Below are 22,565 nucleotides of genomic sequence, written 5' to 3' on the forward strand. Positions count from 1 at the left end.
CTGACCGAAAATATCCCGAATCTACTAAACATTAAATAAATTATTGATACGTAGGAAACGGTATTAAACAATTTTTCATGTGCGCTTCTAAGGACGTTTTCGAAATAAATCCACTTCCGCAAATTCTACAAACGTTTGGTCTTTCCCCCGTATGGGTACGCACGTGTAACACCAGCGGAGTCCGCTGAGAAAAGCCCCTTCCACAATGGGGACAAATATATGGTTTTTCTCCAGTATGTACGCGCATATGTTCGATCATCTGATGTTTTTTAGAAAAACATTTCCCGCATACTTCACAAGGATACGGCTTATCACCCGTATGTGTGCGCATATGAAATTTAAGTTTCTCTTTAGTGGAAATAGTTTTTCCACAAATTTCACATATGACCGTTAAATCGACGTTATTATGAATGGTCATCTTGTGACGTCTAAGACCGAACGCCGATTCGTAATGCTTCTTGCATATGCTACAATCGTATTTTACCAAAGGACTACCGGTGAGGATTTCGTAATGGGAGGTTCGTCGATGGGAAGCTAATTGTCGAGAAAACATAAAGTGTTTCCCGCATATTTCACATTGAAACGGCTTTTCGCCTGTATGGAAATATTTATGTTCGATAGCGTAGGTACTAATGGTGAACGCTTTACCGCATATTTCACATTTGAACTTCGTGGAACCCTCGTGAGCTCTAACGTGCATTTCTATACTATATTTTTTAGCGTTTCTATAATTGCTACAAATATGACAGGTGAATTTACCGTCCTCGCTGTGTTTAATAGAATGAAAAGCGAAATCGACATGATTATAATAGGAATCCGAACAGTTATCGCAATGAATCGGTTCTTCTAATTTGATTGGTGGAGGATGAGATACAGTTATTTTTTTAACAACTTTCTTCGGTGTTGTATTTTTTCGTCGCGATTTCTTTTCTTCTTCGGTATCGGATGTTTTCTCTTTTTTGAGTCTTCTTTTTTTAGGGGATTTCGCTAGTGGTAACTTTGATGATTTAATGTCAGATCTGGAAATGAGTTTGTTAATAATGTTTTAAATACTATATCGATATACGTTATACAATTTATAAGATAATGTTAATTCATACGTTTTATTAACTACAATATATATGCAAAACTTACTAATAGCGAATCCAAGTTGTCTTTTATATTCATTTTTACCCTATTTAAATATAAAATTTTCATGTTTATAATTATATTTGTTAGTAATAGTTGTTAAATTATAATTATTTAATTTTCCGAAAGTGTCTCTATTCATCGATATAAATTTCTTTAATTTCTTAGCCCTTTTGTTATATAAATGCATCTAAATATTCAATGATTTTGACGTTTCGATTTTTATCAAAATATACGCCATTTTTAAACTGGACTGATTTCATTTTAAGTTGGCAATTCTGTAGATTTCTTATTGGTCAAATTGCAGCCGGTTTTAAAAATGAAATATCAACTTTGAATAAAATTTTAACTGAAATAAGAAATGCTTAGATTTACCACAAATTTTAATATGAATTGAATAGCGTAACAAAATAATAAAATTGTACCTGAGCTGCCATCATATCATTTTGAATCGAACTTTTCAGAATTTAATTGAGCCCGAGTAAAAAATGAAGTTCCAGCCAAAAAAACTAATTTTAACATAAAATATGTAAAAGATCTTCCAATGCAAGGGTTGTGGATGATCTTTTAGAACCGATAATAGTTTCTTTCTCTATAGATGACTGTAAGGCAGATTCTCAGCGACTACTTATTTATAATTTTATATAAATTTATTTAGTGTTTCTACAAACAATTTAATCAATAGTTCTGATATAGGTACTGTGAAATATTTGTTACAAATAATTTTTAATGAAAAATTATACAAATCAATGATCCTTTGTTGTATTTTTAAATCAAATAAGTTATTTTACTTGCAATGGAATATTTTCTTATATTTCATACTCGACCTATTTTTTTTTCAACTGATCTTCATTCATGATATAGCTGAATTTTTGAAAAATAAACATGTTCTCCTCTCTGAATAATGACTCAAATTTAATCCTTGTTTTAAAATTGTGCACCAAATTTGAGAACTGTTATTAACCTTAACCTTAAATCATATCAATGTATAAAACATGTTTGTTAAATATATAATATCTTCTATAATAATCTGTCCGAAGAGAGCAAAGCCAAGCGTACTATTACATACCATATAGAACCGTTTCTTGTGGAAACTACCAGATCAAATAAGACAGAAATTACAGAAGAAGTTTGTCTTATTTTGAATGACACTTGATTGTAGTATTTTATAATTTCAAATAGTTATTTTTGTTTTATAAACCACTATAATGGAAAATGATAACTCTTTATTAAATTAAAAATCCAAGCTTTCGGAAACTACGATATAAGTGGAGAAGTAAATAAAAATTCATGTCCATGTCCATGTATATAACATGCATGTTAAATTTATAATATTAAAGTTCAATTTCACGATAAATTCCTAAGTGTTTTCTTAACGGAGTAAGTTATAGCAAAAGATTTAGGAATTGGGTTGCACATTAACTGTGCATGTTGTAATTAATATTAGGTTAAAAATTCTAGAATACCTAAAAATATGTAGTTGAAATTGATTTAATTATTAAGTAATGCACATATTTTCACAAAATATTATTTGATGTCAACTGATGATTTAAGATATATATGTGTAATTTTAACCGATAAATCTCTAGCCCGGGTTCTATATAAATATAAGATAGATCCTGATTCTTTCGTTAATATTTTCAAATAATCAACTATTACATAAATAAAACTAGTTATAGTACAATCATATTTATTATATCAACACCGTTTAAATTGTACCATCAACATTTATGTACGGTACAAAGCTCGAATAATACATTGATTGAAATGTTTTTTTCAATATTTTTTACAACCAACTATTCACATTTTGCTTCCAATACATATAAAATATGAAAAAAATCAACTAGCATAATTAAATGTAAAATAGATTTATTCATTATATCCATAAGATCCAAAAAAATAAATGAAGTTACAAAAAAGTAAATGTAGCTTGAGTGCCAACTGATTATTCATAAAAAATACTTTATAGAAGAGATCAATAAATGAATTTTACTTTAAGAAAATATCGTTGTCCTCCAAACGTCAGTTTACCACAAGTGTTAGTTTTAATTTACAGTTAGATATTTACAATTTTCAACTTTTATAAAATTTGGTCCGCAAATAACAGTAGCTTACACGATTTTCATAACATAGTTATGAATTATTTTGGTACCTTCCAAATAATACAAAACATATTGCTAATAACACTATTCAATAAGTTATTCAGATCCTTTTTGTTTAGTTGTATTGATTCTGTTTGGTTAAGGAAAGTTTTTTAAAAGCAAAAAATCATACATGGCTCAGTTGCAAAATTTCTCCTGATTTTTGTTATATTTGAGGAGAATTCACAAGCCAGACCAGACAAATATGATAACGACTTATTCCATATTTTTTGGTGTTACAATTGGAGGTCATGATAAACAGGGGATCCTCATGTGTACTATATCTGCTGTAGCATGTCATTGGATCAGTGGATAAAAGGAAAAAGAAATAGTATGCCTTTTACAGTTCCAACGACAACTCACCAACCATTTTAATGATTGCTATTTCAGTAAGATATAGTTATTCCAAAAAAGGAAAGCATGAGATTGAATATGTAAATTCTTCATAATGCTGACTTAACAGTATCTACAGCGCCTTCGGAATGGCAAGATTTTGTTTTGGGATGTAATGGAGATAATAAGAGTTCACGGGAACATCCAACAATCAATATACTGACCCAACATTCACGCCTCTTTCTAATACTGGCGAGACACATTCGATTGTTCAAAATGGTTAGGTTAGGTAAGTTATTTGGCAACAATCACTTCTTATTTCCCGTCTTAAGGAGTAAAATATTACTGCTGCATTTTACAATATGGAAAATTCATAACATATTTCTCATGATTGTCTTATGCAGAAGCGCTCAATATTCTATTTGTGAATGACGCTTGTTCATAGAGTCCAAGAAAAACCATGAATAAAGAGGGTGGATGATTTTTTAAGTGAGTGTAAGTTAAATGGTTATTAATTATTAAATGTTGTGAGGGGATTTTTGGGCAAAAATATGGATACAATATACAAACTGCTAGTTGATGAATTTGTACATTCCTCTAATCACCTGACACTGAATGAATGAATTGGAAATTCAATTTCTACATTCCCATTTACCATTTTTTACTGAGAATAAGGAATTTATTAACGTAAAGTACAATGAAAATACTGTACCAAGGCCGATGGGATCTAGCCATGGTGGGTGATAAATGATGTTTTTTAAGAGGGAAGATGACCCACCATAAAAGAGAAAAATAAAATGTGCTACAAATAAATATTTAACGTAACGATTTTATAAGTGATCTTTATTAAATAATAAAAGTCGCTATAAAATGCTATTCAGCTTCATGTTCAAGAAACAGTTTTTGTCCATCAGTGTATGTGTGCAAGTTTGTTAACTTAGAGATTATGATATTAAGAAAATATGTATATAGTTAAGTTGAACTGATGGAGATAGTTGTATTATTTGGAGGTAATTCAGTTGGTTAACTCATTCTATATATAATAAACACACAATAAATCAACAATTTTGATTATGAATTACAATTGCACAACAAAATTGCATAGCACTTTAAATAGATAGAGATCAAAAGGCGAGATTAAAAATATATAACACCATAAAAATCTACATCTAAAAACGAAACCATTTTTTAAAAGTACATTGAAATCTAACAAAGCTACTCATTTTTGAGTATATGTAGTAAAATATACGAGAGTCTTATTGCTGTATTTTTGGAATCACGTAGTCTCAAAATAGTTCCATAATTCAATAAATTGTCTGATCAACTGTGACCCAAAAAGGTAGAACACATTCCCTTACCATATGTACAAGGACAAAATATTGTGAGTCATGAAGGATATAATATATTTTCAAAAACAAAAGAAGTAATATTGTGTATCAAGTACCTTCTAATGACTGTGACGCTGTTTACATTGGGCAGACATCTCAGTATTTAGAAAATAGATCAAAAAGTCATCAATAGAATAAAAAAAGCTGCATCAAATATCAAAAAAAACATATAACTAATTATATAAATTAAAAAACCCTTGGAACAGATTCAAATATAAGAGAGAGATATAACTATGAATAATAGAATTGGATGTTGCTACTTATTTTTAAGATTTAACAATTGAGAATAAAAAATTATTAACTGTGGTTGAAAATAGATTTTTCTTTCAATAATCAAGTTATAACGGATCTAGTGATTAACATGGTTATGAAAGTTGTGAATGTCAAATTATATTTTGATAAAGACCGCAATAGGTCGAAACGTCTGTTTTAAAACGAATTGAACAAGACCTAAAATCAAGACAATTTATCAACAAAGTATATATATATATATATATATATATATATATTAATAAAACAATGGTTGTATAACTAAATTAGATTTAGAATCCTACTAGTAGTTGTTGACTTACAGATTTTACTCAACAGACAAGTCATGAATCCAAAAAAATTTACTACGATAAGAGCTTGTTAATAATTTAGATAAAAATAGCTTCTTTCAAAATTACATATGATCAATATCACAACTACATAAAGTCAAGACATTTTAACAAAAATTACATGAAACGCAGTGACTTAATGTATTAATGTAATATGTTTGGCACTTTTCATAGTTTTGACGTTCCAAATCTGGTCTTGATAAAAAAAAAACTTATAAATGATTCATCTTAATTATATCTAAAATATTCTAAAATATAAAGTATGTATAGAAATTTAGAAAAACTAACAATAAAAATATTAGAAAGCTCCATTTATCACGGAAAGTGAAACAATCTTATAAATCAATAAATTATTTTTCACGTTTCAATTTGTACAAAAATATTACCTGATACTGATAACGCTGACATATGAACAGTTCACTTTCCACATTAATATATATTTCTCATTTCTATTTATATGTAATTTTTGTTTTAAATTGTTTTCTAATATCTATGTATAAATGTATATATTTTTCATCCTTGATGGTTTTGTCTACTTTCCAAATATTGCGATGTCTTTCGTATATAAACGCAATTGTTACAAATAAACTTATTTGTAATATTATTACGTACATTGATTGTTGTTTTATATGTTTTGAATAGGTTAATCATCCTTATTTCAGGACAATTAGTGTCTTTTAATAGGTTTTTGTTTTTTTTACAGTAGCTATACATTGTGATTAGGGATGTAATGGATAGAACAGTATCTAGAACTAATAATCACTCACGTTTCTTGGGAGATAGAGCAACATGAACTTGGGTTGAATTTGTATACAATTCATTTTTTAAATATTTGTTCATATTATCAAGAAATGGATTTTTATTATTTTGTCCAACCGCCATTGGAAATAGAAGTTTTTTTGATAAGAATTCACAACTTGACATACATTTTTCTGTACGATACAAAATACAAGAAGTAATATTAAATGTAACGTTCCTTATAGTATTCGGGAAGCTGTTTATATAGGACAGACATCTCAATATTTGGAAAATAGATTAGAATAAAATAGAGCATGAAATATGGAGAAATATACATTTAATCATAAAATCCGGAGCTATATAAGAGATTCATGTGATGCTATTTAAAAAATAAAGTATATTAATAAATAACTTATATTTAAGAAATTCAAAAATTCTTGAAACGGGGCAAATACAAAATACAAGAGAATTTTTAAAGTTGTTCTCATTCAGAATCATAAAAATGAGATTGGAACAAAATTTATAATTCTACTATATAAACTTCAACATTTCAACAAGTCATTTACACTGATAATTTTTTTTTTTTTTTGGTACTTTAAGAGAGTTTTTGTAAGGTTGAAACGGATCGTACTTATATTGATAAAAAACTAAGAAAGCTGCGAAGCAACGGGACCATTATACTCGTATTTCCCACAGATAAAAAAAGTTCTCAAGTCAATCAAGTGATTTGACTAACATTTGGTTAGTTGTTAATCCAAAATAATTCTCCCTAGAATTGCTTGAAATAAAAATAGCATCAAATCAAACTGAGCACGCTTTTCCATTGCTTTCCTCCATATCAAACAGCATTTGAATGCGACATTTCAAGAATGGAATTTTTTTCCAGATAACTCGGGACACGAAGTTATATGTTTGATTATGTCATTAATATACTTCCAGATATTAACGTTTCATACCACTAGTCTTCAGCAGGAGACGTATTTTTATTTCAACGCATACATTTCAGAATACAAGATTCAAAACAGTTTGAATGATGATTATATCTAATCTTGTACTAACTGCAAAAGTAATATACATAAAGCATCATTAAGACTCCAATACACGCCTCGTATCTGACAGAAATGAACGAACTGGTCGGGAGGAAACGAAATCGAAAAGGATCACCAAATATACTCGCAAAGAATGTGGTCAATAATATCTTTATTGGCACATGGAAAATCAGTGGTTAGACAAAAAAAAATAACCAGGATCCGTCGTAAAGTGAGGTCGATTCGAGAGGAAAGTCTTGTGTGTTTGATTGGAATTATCAAGGTTTAGAAATCATTACAGATGGTCGAACCGTCAATTTTTCGGAGAAATATCCAGGGTTAGTTCGAAGTCAGATTACTATTTATCTAGATTCACGGAGAAATTTTTGCGTGGAAAAAACTTGATTCGAAAGATGTTGACAATGTAGTGCGCCAATTTTTTGCATCTAATTTTAATGATTGGATTTACCAAGGTTTCAAAGAGTTTGTTGAATGTAGGATATGATGGGCTGTACTTCGATTATTGAGGCTTTCTTTTTGAATTCAATCAACTATTAAAGAAGAAAAAATACAGATTTTATTCAGAAGATCGTTTTTCTATTACTGGGAAAAGGTAATTGTTCATTCTTGTATTTAGAAATCTATTTCTTGGAAAAAAACTAAAAGTATTCACGATTTTTTTAATAATTAGTATTAAGATGGGAACGGAAACGTCATCATATTCTGTAAATGTGCACAAGATCCTATTTGCCCGCAAATATTACATGTGATCTCTTCATTCGTTTTAAAGGGGTTTCTAGAAATATGGGGACAGTAACCCAAGTCTCCACAAATATAACAAGCTCCGTCGTCTCTCGTCGGCGTCATCATACTCATTTTAAGTAAGTGTTCACATAGATTTTCTGATCCACAGACAGGGCACGATATACCTTCATTTTTACTAGTTTTCAAAGGCATAGCTGGTAAATGGGGGCAAGGACCGATTTCACCACATATTACGCAAGGAGCAATACTTTTACGGTGGGGAAATTTTTTAGGAAAATGTGGGCAATTTCCGGAAACACCACAAACTACGCAAGCCGTTGATTCTTCTCTGTTATGAGTTTTTTCGTGGGTTTTCAGTGGTGTTCTTTGAGTGAAACCCCTACCGCAATATTTACAAATATATGGTTTTTCGCCGGTGTGTACTCTAACGTGTTCGACGAGTTGATCTTTCTTGGAAAAGCTTTTCGGGCAGTAATGACACGCGTGGGGTTTATAACCTGTATGCGTCCTAAGATGAAACTTTAGTTTTTCCCTACTAGATAATCTTTTTCCGCAGATATCGCAAAGTACGGAACCATCGATTTTTTTGTGTTTACTTAGCTTATGTCTGCTCAAACTAGAAGCTGTAGCGTAATGTTTGTTACAAATGGAACAGTCGTATTTTACCAAAGGATTCCCGGTGAGGATTTCGTAATGCGTTGATTTTCTGTGTCTGGATAAAAACCAAGAATACATGAAATGTTTTCCGCATATTTCACATTGGAACGGCTTTTCTCCCGTATGAAAATACTTGTGTTCAGCGGCGTGAGTACTTATAGTGAAACCTTGATTACAAATTTCACATTTATACTTGGTGGTGCCTTCGTGAGCTCGTACATGCATCTCTATTTGGTATTTGGATGCGTTTCTAAAATTTATACATAAGTGACAGGTGTATTTACCGTCTTGGTCATGTGATTTTGAATGTAACGCAAAATCTATATTATTATCGAACATTGAGTCACATTCCTCGCATTTAATTGGTTGCTCTAGTTTTAATGGTGGAGGATGATCATCGGGATATTTTCTTTTATATTTTGATTTTCTTAGAGTCTTTGTTTTTCGTTTTTTCTTACGTTCGTCGTACCTAAAAATGAGTAAATTTCAGTAAAACACGTATAACTATATAAAACAACGCGTTCAGAGAGATAAAAACGAAATACACTACATCACATCAGACCAAACATTTTTTTTACGTTAGGTAGCTGTTATTGTTTGTACTTACCCATATATTTCGTTGTGATTTGTTTTTGGAAGAAATTGGAGGGGATTTTTTGTGGGACATGGTTTGATTTAGCAATAACCCTGATAAAGGAACAGTACATCACATTAATAGGGTAGATAGTTGATATTTATGCACTGCGCACAGTTCAGAGCTCTCAAACTTCTGTGCTCGAAAGCATCTCGATCCAGAAAATTTACGCCGTGATTTTAGGTCCATAGTTTAAAGCTATCAGGCGCAACTTTACCAATACACGAATCATCAACTTTCTGCCTAAAAATACGAGCAAAATATGCGTTCTTTCGACCAAGGTATGAAGACATAGTATATTATCCTACTCGGGCAGAAGGTAAGTTCAAAGATCATGATACTCGGTGCAGAGCTCTCAAACTTCTGCCCTTGTGGTGTATACTATTTTTATTCATAGCCAGTCGAAAGTCCATACTGAAAGACTTTTAGGCTTTGTAGTGATTTGTATAATTAGTTCCACTCCATTATAGCAATCTCCAATCTCCTTTTAGTCTGCAGATTCTTCTGTTAAGATCATTTTTTAAAGTTATTCTTCAATATAATAAAGTTGATCTATTTTACACACGTCATTGTCAAACTGTTACTATCAATCGTAAATAACCAGCGTGAAAAAAACATGGTAAGTAACAAATAACTAATGTCATTCGTGAAAGCATTTTTTGCTTCCGCTGTTACAGAGGGCGAAGCTGCAGCTTTACCAATGCACGAATCTTAACTTTCTACATCGAAATAGGTTCAAAGATGCGAACTTTTGACCGAGGTATAAAAATAAAATTTTCTGTGCCGGGTTTGAGTGATTCTTTTGTAGGTGTTTTAATTTGAGGCACATATCGCTCATTGCAGGTGTCCGCCAACTATATCGGGTGATATCAAATTTAAGAGTTTGGTAAGAGAATGAAATATAATAAAACAAAAAGGCTCGACGAATCAAAAAGCTGTGCCGACTAGACGTAATGGCGTAATCCACTGTAGCTATAAAAAATGATTTGATATTTTCTTGAAAACACACGTGGTCTATTAAAACAATTTTTGTTTCGTACTATATTATTTCATAAACAAAATGTTCATTTTAACATTTATATCTAGAAAACTATTTACATTTAAAATGATGATAAATGCATGAAATAGTTTCAATAAATATAGTAATAGTAGGAATTGTATGTTTTCTTCCAATATTCCAATAAAAATTTGTGTTTTAGTCAACAAACCGTGATATCGAAAAGAGGCGGTTCACACCACGATAAAGACCGTGACCGAAAACGTGTTGGAAGACTGAAAGTCTTACTTAAACGAGTAATTAAACGAAGTTTTCGTCATTTTCAGTAAATTAAATGTATGATCTTCTATTTGTAGCTCTCCCAAAATTCTTCATACTCTGTCAAAATGATATCCATAATATTTATTATAATTTTGTTTATACGACGTATATGCTTGTGCATTTTGGTACCACTTTTTGGTGCTAGTTTGAATTATTAGTGGGTATTGGCTACTCTACTAAATTATTATCTACCTGAATAAACTACTAGCCGTGTTTGAGCCAGGCGTTATACGGGAATCAGTTGTCGTGGGCGACCAATGCAGAAGACAGAGATGCGGAACAAGAGACCTCTAGACGGTGTATGACCTGTACTAGTGATAAAAAATATTAAAAATCACGTCGTTTTCTGATGGAGATTGTTTGAAATGATTAGACAACAACCTGGGTTATTTAATTTACAACTGAACTCATACAGATATGAAACGATAGAAAATAATTTTATATAATTTCTGACAGATACGTTCATCTACAATCTACAACGGACAAGATATTACAGTTTCCCAAACATATCGAAAACTTACCAACTCACCTTAATGTTGATACTAATTTTTCTTATCGTTCTTTTTTAATATATATTCAGAATGTGATTTATATCAAATATTCTTGACCTCTAATTGTATTTAATTCGTTAGAAGACGATCTTCGATTCCTTTTTTAATAATAAAATAACAACAGATGTGCGTCTTCTGTTTTGTTCAACAGTACCTGGATAACTCGATAATTTTCTATTACAATGTGAATTTATAATTTTCAAGAAGACTATACCACTCACAACCAACTCGTACTGGAAATCTCCGGTTTCAGTAGTGGCGCGAACTGCGAACTATATTTCAGAATCACGTAAACAAAAACTTTTCGTTTACTTTTTTTTTAATTTAGAAAAAAACTGTGATAGAAAGAAACTTTTTACATATACTCAAATATATACGTTAATAATTGAGAATGATAAACGTTTTTAGAACAATATTTATTATTAAAAATAATAATTACATATAATGACAACAACTTCGTCTTAAAATAATACCCACGCCATATAAAATTAATAGAATCAGTCATTAATTATAGTAAATATATATATTATCATAAAAAAAATTATTACAAAGCTGTTTTCAGAATCTCTTACGCCCGTGTATATAATATATAATATAAAATTGCACTATGTCTACTTTTTTCAAAAGTGTGTAGTAAGTACTAAATAGATTATATTATAATGAACTCGTCCACGACATGGACCGCGAAGCCGGTCCTGTTAAGTCATAATGAAAGTATAGAAGTTAGCTCCAGTTCGCAGAATTCGTTTGACGTTTTTTTTTATACAGAGGTCGGTATAAGTCGATCAGCAAATTTCTATTTAGAGAAAAAATACGATAAAATGAAAGAAATTACAAGAGGGATTCTAAAAAAGGTTACTGTAAGTTTTCAAATTAATGCCTATATTGATCAATGCATTTACGGCAACGTTTCTCAACGGAGAAGTAGGTCCGGCGAAGCATATCAAGCGGGAAGGATGCGTGGTCCTTGAGAAGGCCTCACAGGAAGAAATCATAGAATGTCACTCTACGAATTCTCGTCTACCTATACATTTTCTGAAATGAACACTAAGGTAATCCCGCACACATAACGCGTAGTGCGGTGAATCTCCATCCTGCATGAAAAGTTGTCCATTTGTCCGTGTAAATCTTCGAGCATTTTCAAATAACTTTGACCCATCATGAGACCCTCAAAAAATTACGGACCCATTACTTCATCGGAGTACCAAATGGAATGCTGGAACTGCCGATCATCCTAAATCCGAGCTACAGCTCGCACAATTCCAATCTGCGTTCGAAATCATCCTAGTGAAGTGCGTGGAGGAGTCGCGGACGCTAAACTCGTTAGTACATCCTTTGCAGCATATTACATACATATTTTCGTTAGTTGATACATATACTAGTCGTCGGCAACAGAGCCCGTTTATAATAATTTCAGGTACGTCTTCCACACTGTTGTTAAAATTCGGTAAACATAGTTTCTCGTAATCCGCGTTCGTAACAAAAAAAAAACTCTTTCTTGAAGAGTGAACTTGTATCGGTTATTCATTCTCAAAACGCGTCTACTCATTTTAATCTTTTTCGACAGCGTTGCCAAACTTATAAGCTGGACTTATGTCTATTTTTCGTGAGCGTTGCCTGACTTATTCCGATCTCTGTATTGTCTTTTTTTGACCAGTCTAAGAAGACTTTTATATTTATTTGATTACTTTCTAGAATTCTAGAAATTACTTTCTGTCATAAATTCGTGCGGTGAAAGTTAGTTTATAATCCAAAGTCTAAGTGAATGAAAGGAAATAGTAAAAAAGTGACCGATAATTTTAAGTTAGTTAAGTCTAATGTGAGTGCTCAAATATATTAAGTAAATAAGATGCAGTGTGTTTAAATTCACCCCACCTTTAGAAATAGTTTAAGTAAATAAAAAAAAAACATTACAATATAGGAATAAAATCGGCAGTTCAGAATTCCGAACTTTTTTCACCAACTTTACTTCCCGAAAATAATGAATTATTATACTTGAAACAACTGAACTTTCTGTTTATCTTTTGCGCATTTCAGAGCTCTTGATTCGTTTGCCAAGCAGTATAATATTCAGGTAGTAACCGTTTTCGGTAATTGAATACAACATATATTTACAAATTAATTTATTCAAAATATTTAGTATATAATGGACCGTAAACTCTAGAAAAACAACAACACATTAATAAACAAAAAAACAGTTTCTTTTGCACTGATAATGCTGAGTAAATCACTGAGTAAGATTTTAAATAAGGTTACAGACGAGCGATATTTTGAAATTGGCAGTAAAATCCTGTCTCATATGAAAAGCATGTAAACAACGATTGACTATGTCGTGGATTTCTACCAAACAGAAACCGCATCGGAAACTTCCATTTGTCTTCGACGGTGACAATTTTTTGTTTGTGTTGCTAGTAAAGACGGTAACTTCAGAGGATTTTTGCATACAGGCGGTTAGATGGAAATATTTTTCGAAATATGTATGTTTAGATGCCGTATTCTGTGTACCTTGCGCAGTGTGTATACAAGGTGTTCCGAGACTTACTAAATATCAGAAATCATAGAATTCCTTATGAAATACGAGGTTTTTAGAGATATTTGTTAATTTAAAGTGAAGTTATTAGAGAATAGGATTTTGAAGGAATCAAATGAGAAAGGAAGTGATCCGGCAAAAATTCGAGAGTGAGCAGATGACGTGAAAATAATGCTGTGAAGGATTTCCCATCTATGTTATGTGATATTTCTCTAGACATGCGTGATGGAGCTCATCCCACTTGATGATGTAAAAAACAATCTTAATAACAAAACATGTATTATGAAAATGTATTCATAGTAGGAACTAGTTTCCGTATTTAACACAATTAATGGAATTAAAATTGCAGATACTAGACATAAATACATTAAACTGTAATATCTTTCACCAGAGACAGAATTTGAATGTTATACCGAAAAAAAAGTAGTGTCTAATTAGTTATCTATACTGTAAAACGTATTGAACACTGCCTGCCCAGTGTAAATGAGTGATAGCTTCAAAGTTGAGTCCGTTTAGTTGCAACGTTTTTCAAAGCTTTCGGTTTTGACGAGTTTGTTTGATGGAAAACCGCCTTATTATTTTGCTTTTCACACATGGAGACAACTGAAATTAAAACTTGACCGGCATTTTGAGACTACAAGAGTGATTCTCGAAAAAGGTAGAACCAAACACGTAACAACACATTTATTTTTTTTTTCTTATTTTCTTGTATTTGGAAAAACTAGTATAAATGACTTGAGGAACATATGAACAACGTTTATAAAATTGATATATTCATGGAAATTCTCCGTGAGAATGATGGTTTTTTGCTGTTTTGAACAGTACAAGTTTTCGGAGTTGATATGTTTTTAAAAATCCAAATCACAAAGATGCAATAAATAGATTGCTTACACCACAGATTTTCGGAATTATAAAAGTTGTTATAGTGGTAGTAATCAATGTGTTCAGTAGGTGGTCTTATTATTCAGAGAAGTGCGAAAGTGCCGAAGAAAGATCGATCTGATTCAAATGTCCATGAGTTTTTAACTGATTCAAAGTTTGCAGATAACCCCTAAAGCTCTAAGGAAACGATCAGTAAAACAGATCTTGTAAACAAAGCAATTTTTGAGCGATAATAGTGCTTTCTCTTTTTTGATATTCATTATATACGTTAGAGAACTGCCGCTACCGCTTGCTCCATTTCCTCTATGGTCACAGACCTATGGGCGAATAACTACAAGTATCGATGACTCCTCCAATTATGAGTTTCGAAGTGTATGTCCGTTGAATCCCAAAAATGTTTATCGAAGGCTACAATATAAATCGAATCGCGTAAGATCCAAAATTTTGAAAGCCATACAACAATGAGGAAAATTGTTTCTTAAAGAACATTATTACTAGAGATGATATTCAGTTAATGTGGGACAATCCGGAGTCAAAGCAACAAATGTACATGCATCCCACTAGAAAAAATTAGAGTTGGACCAAAGAAGAAACAGTGTCTACATGAAACAGGAAACCACAATAAAAATTATCTTGGGCAAATGTAGAGGTTTGTTTCCATCAGGTTTGCTTATTATTCATGACAATGTGTGCCAAAGTGATAAAATAATTTCTTTAACAGATTAAGTGTGAATTATTACACTATCTATCTTATGGTCCTGATCTCACACCAAGTGACTATCATCTCTTTTTAGAAGTGAAGGCGTGGGTAGGACCCCAACGTTTCACTACCAACGAAGAGCTTCTAAACGTTCACTGGTGAAAGACTTATTTGCAGATTTGTGATTTTTTTTTAAAAATAAGTATGAATATACGAATCTTTCGGTGATGAAATCATGTTGGTTATTGAATATTCTTTTCTTCCTGGCTTATCAGAACTTGAACAAAGGCTCTTTTATATTACGTTTCCGCTTTTTTCTAGCAAATGACAAAAATGATAAGAAGGATTCTCACACTGTTTGTCTGAACACACTTTTTACCACCACTATCAACACTAAATGACAATAATTTTTTCGAATGATTGTATAATTAATCAAAAGGAATGTGTAATTTGCAATGCTTCATGTGACTATCCATGGCACTTTTAGATATGAATCCTCTAGTGCAGAGGATACAAATATAAGGTGCTTCGCCAGTATGGGACCTTTCATGAATCTTCAAAGGAGACCTTTGCGTAAATCCCTTTCCGCAATATTTACATATATACGGTTTCTCCCCAGTATGAACTCTCAAATGTTCCTTTTTCTGTTCTTTGGTAGAGAAACATTTGCCGCATACTTCACAAGCATGAGGACGGTATCCCGTATGTACCCTACGATGGAACTTCAACTTCTCGTTACTAGAGATTTTTTTACCGCAAATGTCACAAAGAACGGACGTATCGATTCCTTCGTAGTTGTGATTTCTCAAATTGTGCCTTTTGAGACCGCTAGAAGACGTGTAATGTTTGTTACAAGTTGTACAATCGTACTTTATTAAAGGAGTGCCGGTGATAATTTCCCAATGTTGTGTTCGTCTGTGCGAAGCTAAAAATCTGGAAAACATAAAATGTTTCCCGCATATTTCACATTGAAACGGTTTTTCTCCCGAGTGAAAGTATTTGTGTTCCAAAGCGTGGGTACTAACAGTGAACGCTTTATTACAAATTTCGCATTTGTAACTGGTAGTACCTTCGTGAGCTCGTACATGCATCTCTATGTGATATTTTGAGGCGTTTTTATAGTTACAGATATGACAAGAATATTTTCCATCGTCGCTATGTTGGATAGAATGTAAAGAAAAGGCCACGTTATTTTTATATGTATCACTACAAAGATCGCACTGTATAGGTTCGTCCAGTTCTACTGGTGGAGGATGTGCTATATCACTTTTCTTTCTGGTAATTCTTTTCATTTTTGCTATTTTTACTGGGTTTCTTCCAATTTCATTTTGTTGTAAATTCTTCTCTTTTTTTAATCTTCTTTTTCTCACTTTTTTCGGTTTGGTTGTTATTTCGTCGCTATCTACACCATCTTCTTCTTGATATTCTTCATCATCGTCATCGACGTCTTTCAGTTTTTCCCTTTTTATTTTCATTTTATTCGAGTTTTCCGACAGTGTTTCAATGTTACATTTATCGTCGTTCATTCCATTTTTAATGTTTACTGCGGACCTAGAATGACATCTTTTTAGAAAAAATGTAATTAAAACAGAATAAATTACACTGCTCTCAAAATTAAACGAAAAATGAAATATTAACAATAAATAATATAAAAAATTGTATCGATTAATAGATTAACAGAATCAAATTTTATCTCTATAATAACAAGGCTTACAAGAATATTCTAATAATTGATATTAGCTAAATTCAAGTAATCGTACATTTAACTGTTTCGTTGGAGTTTTTTATTCCAAAATTGCTGAAGTGTCAATTCGTGTGATATTGGGATACATGGTACCCAAATATCTTCGTCCAAGAACCGACTTTCTTCAACAATTTTTATTTATTTGATAGTTAAATTATATGAGGCCACCTCCTCCAACAGTTTTTCCACTGGATTTCTATTCTATATTATATAAGATTAGTTTCTAATTATAAAAATGAAGATTCTACAGAAATTCAACTATGCTGAAATTGAATATCAATCACCGCACCGTTTCGGCCTAGTCGTTCAGGTCATCGTTGGCGTGGTCTCAATAGATTTTCTGGCAGAGGAAACTACAAGTATTTATCACCACAAAAACAAGAAGGAAACAAGAAATGCAACGAAGAAGCAAGAGTAAAAACACCCACAGAGTAATCAGAAGATCAGAAAGTCAAGAAATGACCAATGTACGTCATCCTGGGAGGAGGAAGATTCAGCTGAACACACCTTCTTTTGGTGTGCAAAGAGAATGAAGCTCCGAGGTGATTTCATACAATAGGCGGTGGTACTTAACTCGAAGACAAGAAAAATGATCGAATGGAAGGATATATATGGGGTGCTATAATCTTCTGTATGTGAACGAAGACAAGGAAGTCAATAGAGAAGGCAAGGAGAAGATTAGAGAATTCCTATGGAAAGGTAATTAAATGAAACTCAACAAAGAAAACTACCAAGACATAAACAGAAGCAGAGAAGAGAGAAATGTAGGAATAAATCGAAGTAATACTAAATCAGAAGTACCGAATAGATAGTTGTAGATGGTGTTGTAGTATTCAATAGGTCCAGCACTGTTTTGAGTTACACCTCGTGCATGAGCATGAGCAAATGAAAAATATCCCAAAGAATTGATACTACAAAATTGGACGCAATGAGAAAGATATTTTATATACTTTGTTTTCATCCCCAACTTTATGAGTAAATGTTATAGTATACTGCAAATAGCACTTCATCCAGCTACTACATCAAAGGATATATGGAACAAATACCAAAAGAAGTAATAACTTATAAAATACAGTCCCACAAGTATTAAGAGAAAAATAAATTGACAATCCTTTTGCAGTCTACTTCGTCCACCCGCCCTATTCCTTTCCGTAAGTTTAAACCTAGGATTTTTCTTCGAGTGTTCATAGGAATTTGATATTCTCTTAAAGGATCCTTCGTAGTTTCATCTTCAATTCCACAAAGCCAGTTCAAATCAGCGGGGTTGTTTTTATCTATAATAAGCAGCTTTTATCTGCACTTTGATTAGGCCTCTTAAAGGTTTCTCTTAAATGAAAAATTGGGTCTGTCTGTAGCCATATTACTGGAGCAATGTGTAATTTTTTCTTCTTTCTCACATCTTTAACAGGTTAGGGTCCTGTCGGCAATTACATTGCCCGTATGTCTCGTAAGTCCAGCAATTACACCGTACTTTCATCACACAGCTCATTAAATTCCTTATTGTTTTCCAGAATCAACGATTCAAGAGAATGTTTAAATGGTAATAAAAATAACAAGTTTTTACTTTATCTTTGAGTTCTTTAATAAAATTATTAACATACAATTTTATACAATAAACAAATTTGAATTAAATAAGACATACTGGAAATCATAATTGGTGAAAATCGCACGCTGTGCAACCTCTAACCCATTTATTAGTGAGGTTATGATGATTTTTGCGATGACTCAATAAACATCTTGAAAACATAAAGTTGGTATTACAAAGTTTACATTCATAAGGTTTATATGATTTATGAAAATAAACGTGTTCGACGGCATCGATTTTCCTAGAAAATCCTTTGTCACAAACAGAACATCGGTGAACGGTAGCGTTGAGATGCATCTTAATGTGATCTACAATTTCTGAATCGGACATTTTAGATTGTAAAGCGCAAAGATAACAGTTGAATTTACGGTTTTCGTTATGTTGTACCGAATGTAAAGCGTAGTTAATATTATCCTTGTATGTATTTTTGCAAATATAACAGAAAATGCTGGAGGAAGGAAATATGGGTACCGGGAGATGTTCTTCCGGTAATGTCTCTTTTTTATTGATTGTTTTGTTAATTTTTAGAACACAATCTGGATGAGATTTTTTAACGTGAGCCTGTAAACTACAAAGAAACATAAATCCTTTGGAGCATAACTCGCAAAAAACGGTGCTGCTGCCTTTTATACCGGAGTGACATATTTCGTGTTCGATTGCTGAATATTTCGAAAATAATTTTGCTTGGCAATACTGGCAGGTGTATTTTGGTTTATTTTCATGTATTCTTATATGTGTTTCGATTTGGTCTAATGTCATTTTTGCGGTTATGTGGCAAATATGGCAACTGAATATGCCATCCAAAGAATGTTTTATGGAATGTTTGGCGTATTTTATGGATGATTTGAAATCTTTTTCGCATACGTTACAATAAGGTGGCTGTCCGTCAGTTCTCGTACTTTTATTGCCACTAATTACTATGTAAATATTTTCGGTTATTTCTTCATCCCTAAAACAAAACAATGTTACTGAAAGTTTATCTTTTGGATTAATGTTATGCTTTTGGGACAAGGAGTATTTTTTTAACCACCCATTAAAGGTATCTACTCAAACTGGAGACTAAATTCTAACGTTATTGGAATTTTGAAATCTTATGACAAAATTTTTTTCTAATATTGATAAAAATCAATTCCCACACAACTGAAGAAACAGTTACCGATTGAGAAAGAATGTTGCGATTTTCATAAGTCTACCGCAACCACTAATACATCTTCACCTCATTGAAACTCTCAATTTTCAATCTCCACTAATCAGAGTTCATAGTAGTAGAATCAAACCCATTGGAAAAGGAAAAGGAAAAAAAAGTGATCTGTGGTTGGGAAGTGGAAGGGGATTTGCAGTAAGATAAATCCTATGGAAAACATCGAAATTAAAGATATTGAAAAGATCCATTACTTTTGTTTTTGTATTTTTTTCACATAACCTAAAATTTTTTTCAATTTTCAGTTGAAAATTCTGTAACATGCCATTCGGCTTGTTACGTTTTTCTTCCACCATTTTGAAGATTCCTTTGCTCACGTATTGTGGCACAGTAGTCACTTCGGATTTAAATATTCTAACATTCGAGTTTTTCACCTCTCAAATTTTAATTAATTTGTGTTGATTTTATTCTTTATATTCGCTGGTAAATGGTTGTTCTTTCTACTCGTTTCTTCTTTATTAATTTCCATCTGCGTTCCCGATTCCTTCCTCATTTTATTTTTTTCCTGCAACTATCCATAGATAAGTCTTATCTTTAATATATAAATAAGTGTGAATACTTTTGTTCGTTGTGTTCTTTTGGATACGAAGTTAATACGAATTTACTATTTTTTCAATAAATTTATTTATTGCTGATTCTTTTTCATTGTTCTTAGCAATAAATATTAATTTCGATAATCGTGTCCGGGAATAGTTTTAGGTTGTTCAATTTTTAATTTAATTCATAATATGTTTCCAGCTTGTCCACCCTTTTTATTAATGCTAAAATTATACATGATGATTTAAAAAAATTTTTCGCGTTTTACACCTTTAGAAAGTAGAAATTTCAACGAATAAAAAGCCCACAGAATTTTTCAAATATTTTGACGTCAGAATTTTTCATTGAAAATAAGGTCAAAATAAGGTGAAAAAAATAATCAAAATAAAAAAAAATTATAGTTCGGACATAAAAATGTAAATCGTTACCGAATAACGTAAAAAATACTTTTTTTAAGATAGAAATTGAAAACCAAAGCTTCATTATGGAATTTTTCATATAAATTGTTTATACTAAGCTATAGAAGTGAAAGCAAGAAATAAATCTTTGGGTCGCAGTGTATATTATAACCCAATATCCACATAAATAAATAAATTTTGAGGATACGTTTAAAAATGCGTTTCTCACTTCCATTTTGTTATGTTCTCTTCTCATTCCCAATGGGTTTAAAAAATTATCGACCCTAGTCTAAATTCAGTGCACATACTTAAGCTCCTTCATATTCTCATCATTATATCTGCTCAAAATCATGTTCTCTATTGGAGTGATTTGGTGTTAGTTACAGAAATAAACACAAGTGAATTTGGTTCTTAACCTCACAGTCTTATAAATAATGGAGAAAAACTCAAGTTAAGCTTCATGAGAAATCAGTGCACCTTTAAGAAGCACTAAGCAATCAAAAATCTTCATTCATATGATAATAGTTATTCAAAAGATGTAAAAATTTGGAATCGAGGCGAGCAGAATAGGTTATGAGTGCCGCGTCTCATTACACAGCTGAATAATATGATTATTTTTTAAAAATCATACCATTACCATCAATGGTAACAGAACATTTTGAATTATGCTTAATTAAAAGGAGCTGGTTGACATATAATTGACTGCTGTCGAAAATGTTCAAAATGATATGGAATTCATTGATCTAAAGTAATAATAAATTCAAATGTTTTATTAATTTTATTTAATTAGTATACATGTTGTTGTTATCTAACCATACGTTATATTTTGTCTTATTACAAAACTATCAGTTCAAAACGAAATAGAATAGAGTCTAATAGAAAAAACGCACAAATCACTTCATTTTTTTTACCGTTGGTTTAATGGGATATAAATATACCATAGCAACGAATACAGAGCCCATAGAATCTCATAAACACGATATTAACGAAATATAATCCACGTTGATACCAGAGAGCGTATTTAATGTAGTAATTACTAGAATTAGTTGTGCGATGTTTGCGAAAATAATTTGAAAAGAAAACTAAAGTAACCCAATTCTGTTAGTAACTACATCAAATACTGACAATGTACTATCCTTCTCTCTCTTGAAAAATAACAGGTTAAGTTAAAATCCTAGTTATGAGCTTCTATTTTCTCTGTGTTCATTTGTATCAGTGATGACTGCCCGTCAAAAACTACCGTTTGTATTGCCTTCATTGTTAATTGTTTTATGCACATATAATAAATCATTTCACCAATGAAAGACTAAGCTAGTATTACTTATAGTCTTGATAAACTCTTTTAAATAGATGTTTGTCCAATATCATGTTTGTACGGAAGGTATTTAGTAGTTATAATTCAGACCAATTACTCCTATTAAGTTATGTGTAACTTAAGTGTTCTACAATTGATGAAAAAGTGGAATAATACACCGCAAATGAGTTTAGCGTATCCCCATTAAGATATTGAGCCACTGTTTTATAAATAGGTGCATAAGTTATTCCTACAGTGGTTCAAGCTTCAACACGACCAGGGAATACCAGTTAACGCACCTCTGCTACAAGTTTAAGCGAGCTTATTCACTAGACAGTTAAACATGCAAAATTTCTCATATTTCGTGAATTGGCTAATTAAAGTAAAACACAACATCGTCACTGATAAGATTGG

At 31.7% G+C, this 22,565-nt stretch overlaps 4 protein-coding genes across 4 annotated transcripts; all 4 read right to left on the bottom strand.

Moving 5' to 3' along the window:
• Positions 1 to 40: 40 nt before the first annotated feature.
• Positions 41 to 1,369, bottom strand: LOC130441709 (zinc finger protein 239-like). Its single transcript, XM_056775492.1, has 2 exons — positions 1,365 to 1,369; positions 41 to 1,019 (listed from the first exon to the last, which is right to left on the bottom strand). The coding sequence occupies exons 1-2, from the start codon at positions 1,367 to 1,369 to the stop codon at positions 41 to 43; spliced, it is 984 nt and encodes a 327-aa protein (XP_056631470.1).
• A 6,679-nt stretch (positions 1,370 to 8,048) lies between these two features.
• Positions 8,049 to 9,002, bottom strand: LOC130441710 (zinc finger protein 239-like). Its single transcript, XM_056775493.1, has one exon. The coding sequence runs from the start codon at positions 9,000 to 9,002 to the stop codon at positions 8,049 to 8,051; it is 954 nt and encodes a 317-aa protein (XP_056631471.1).
• A 6,818-nt stretch (positions 9,003 to 15,820) lies between these two features.
• Positions 15,821 to 16,684, bottom strand: LOC130441711 (zinc finger protein 239-like). Its single transcript, XM_056775494.1, has one exon. It carries the CDS (start codon positions 16,682 to 16,684, stop codon positions 15,821 to 15,823), a length of 864 nt encoding a protein of 287 aa, XP_056631472.1.
• Positions 16,685 to 18,784: 2,100 nt separating this feature from the next.
• LOC130441712 (zinc finger protein 271-like) lies at positions 18,785 to 21,209 on the bottom strand. Its single transcript, XM_056775495.1, has 2 exons — positions 21,166 to 21,209; positions 18,785 to 19,670 (listed from the first exon to the last, which is right to left on the bottom strand). Exons 1-2 carry the CDS (start codon positions 21,207 to 21,209, stop codon positions 18,785 to 18,787), a joined length of 930 nt encoding a protein of 309 aa, XP_056631473.1.
• Positions 21,210 to 22,565: the final 1,356 nt, after the last annotated feature.

This window comes from Diorhabda sublineata, chromosome 3 (genome assembly GCF_026230105.1).
Source record: "Diorhabda sublineata isolate icDioSubl1.1 chromosome 3, icDioSubl1.1, whole genome shotgun sequence".
Taxonomy (NCBI): Eukaryota; Metazoa; Arthropoda; class Insecta; order Coleoptera; family Chrysomelidae; genus Diorhabda; species Diorhabda sublineata.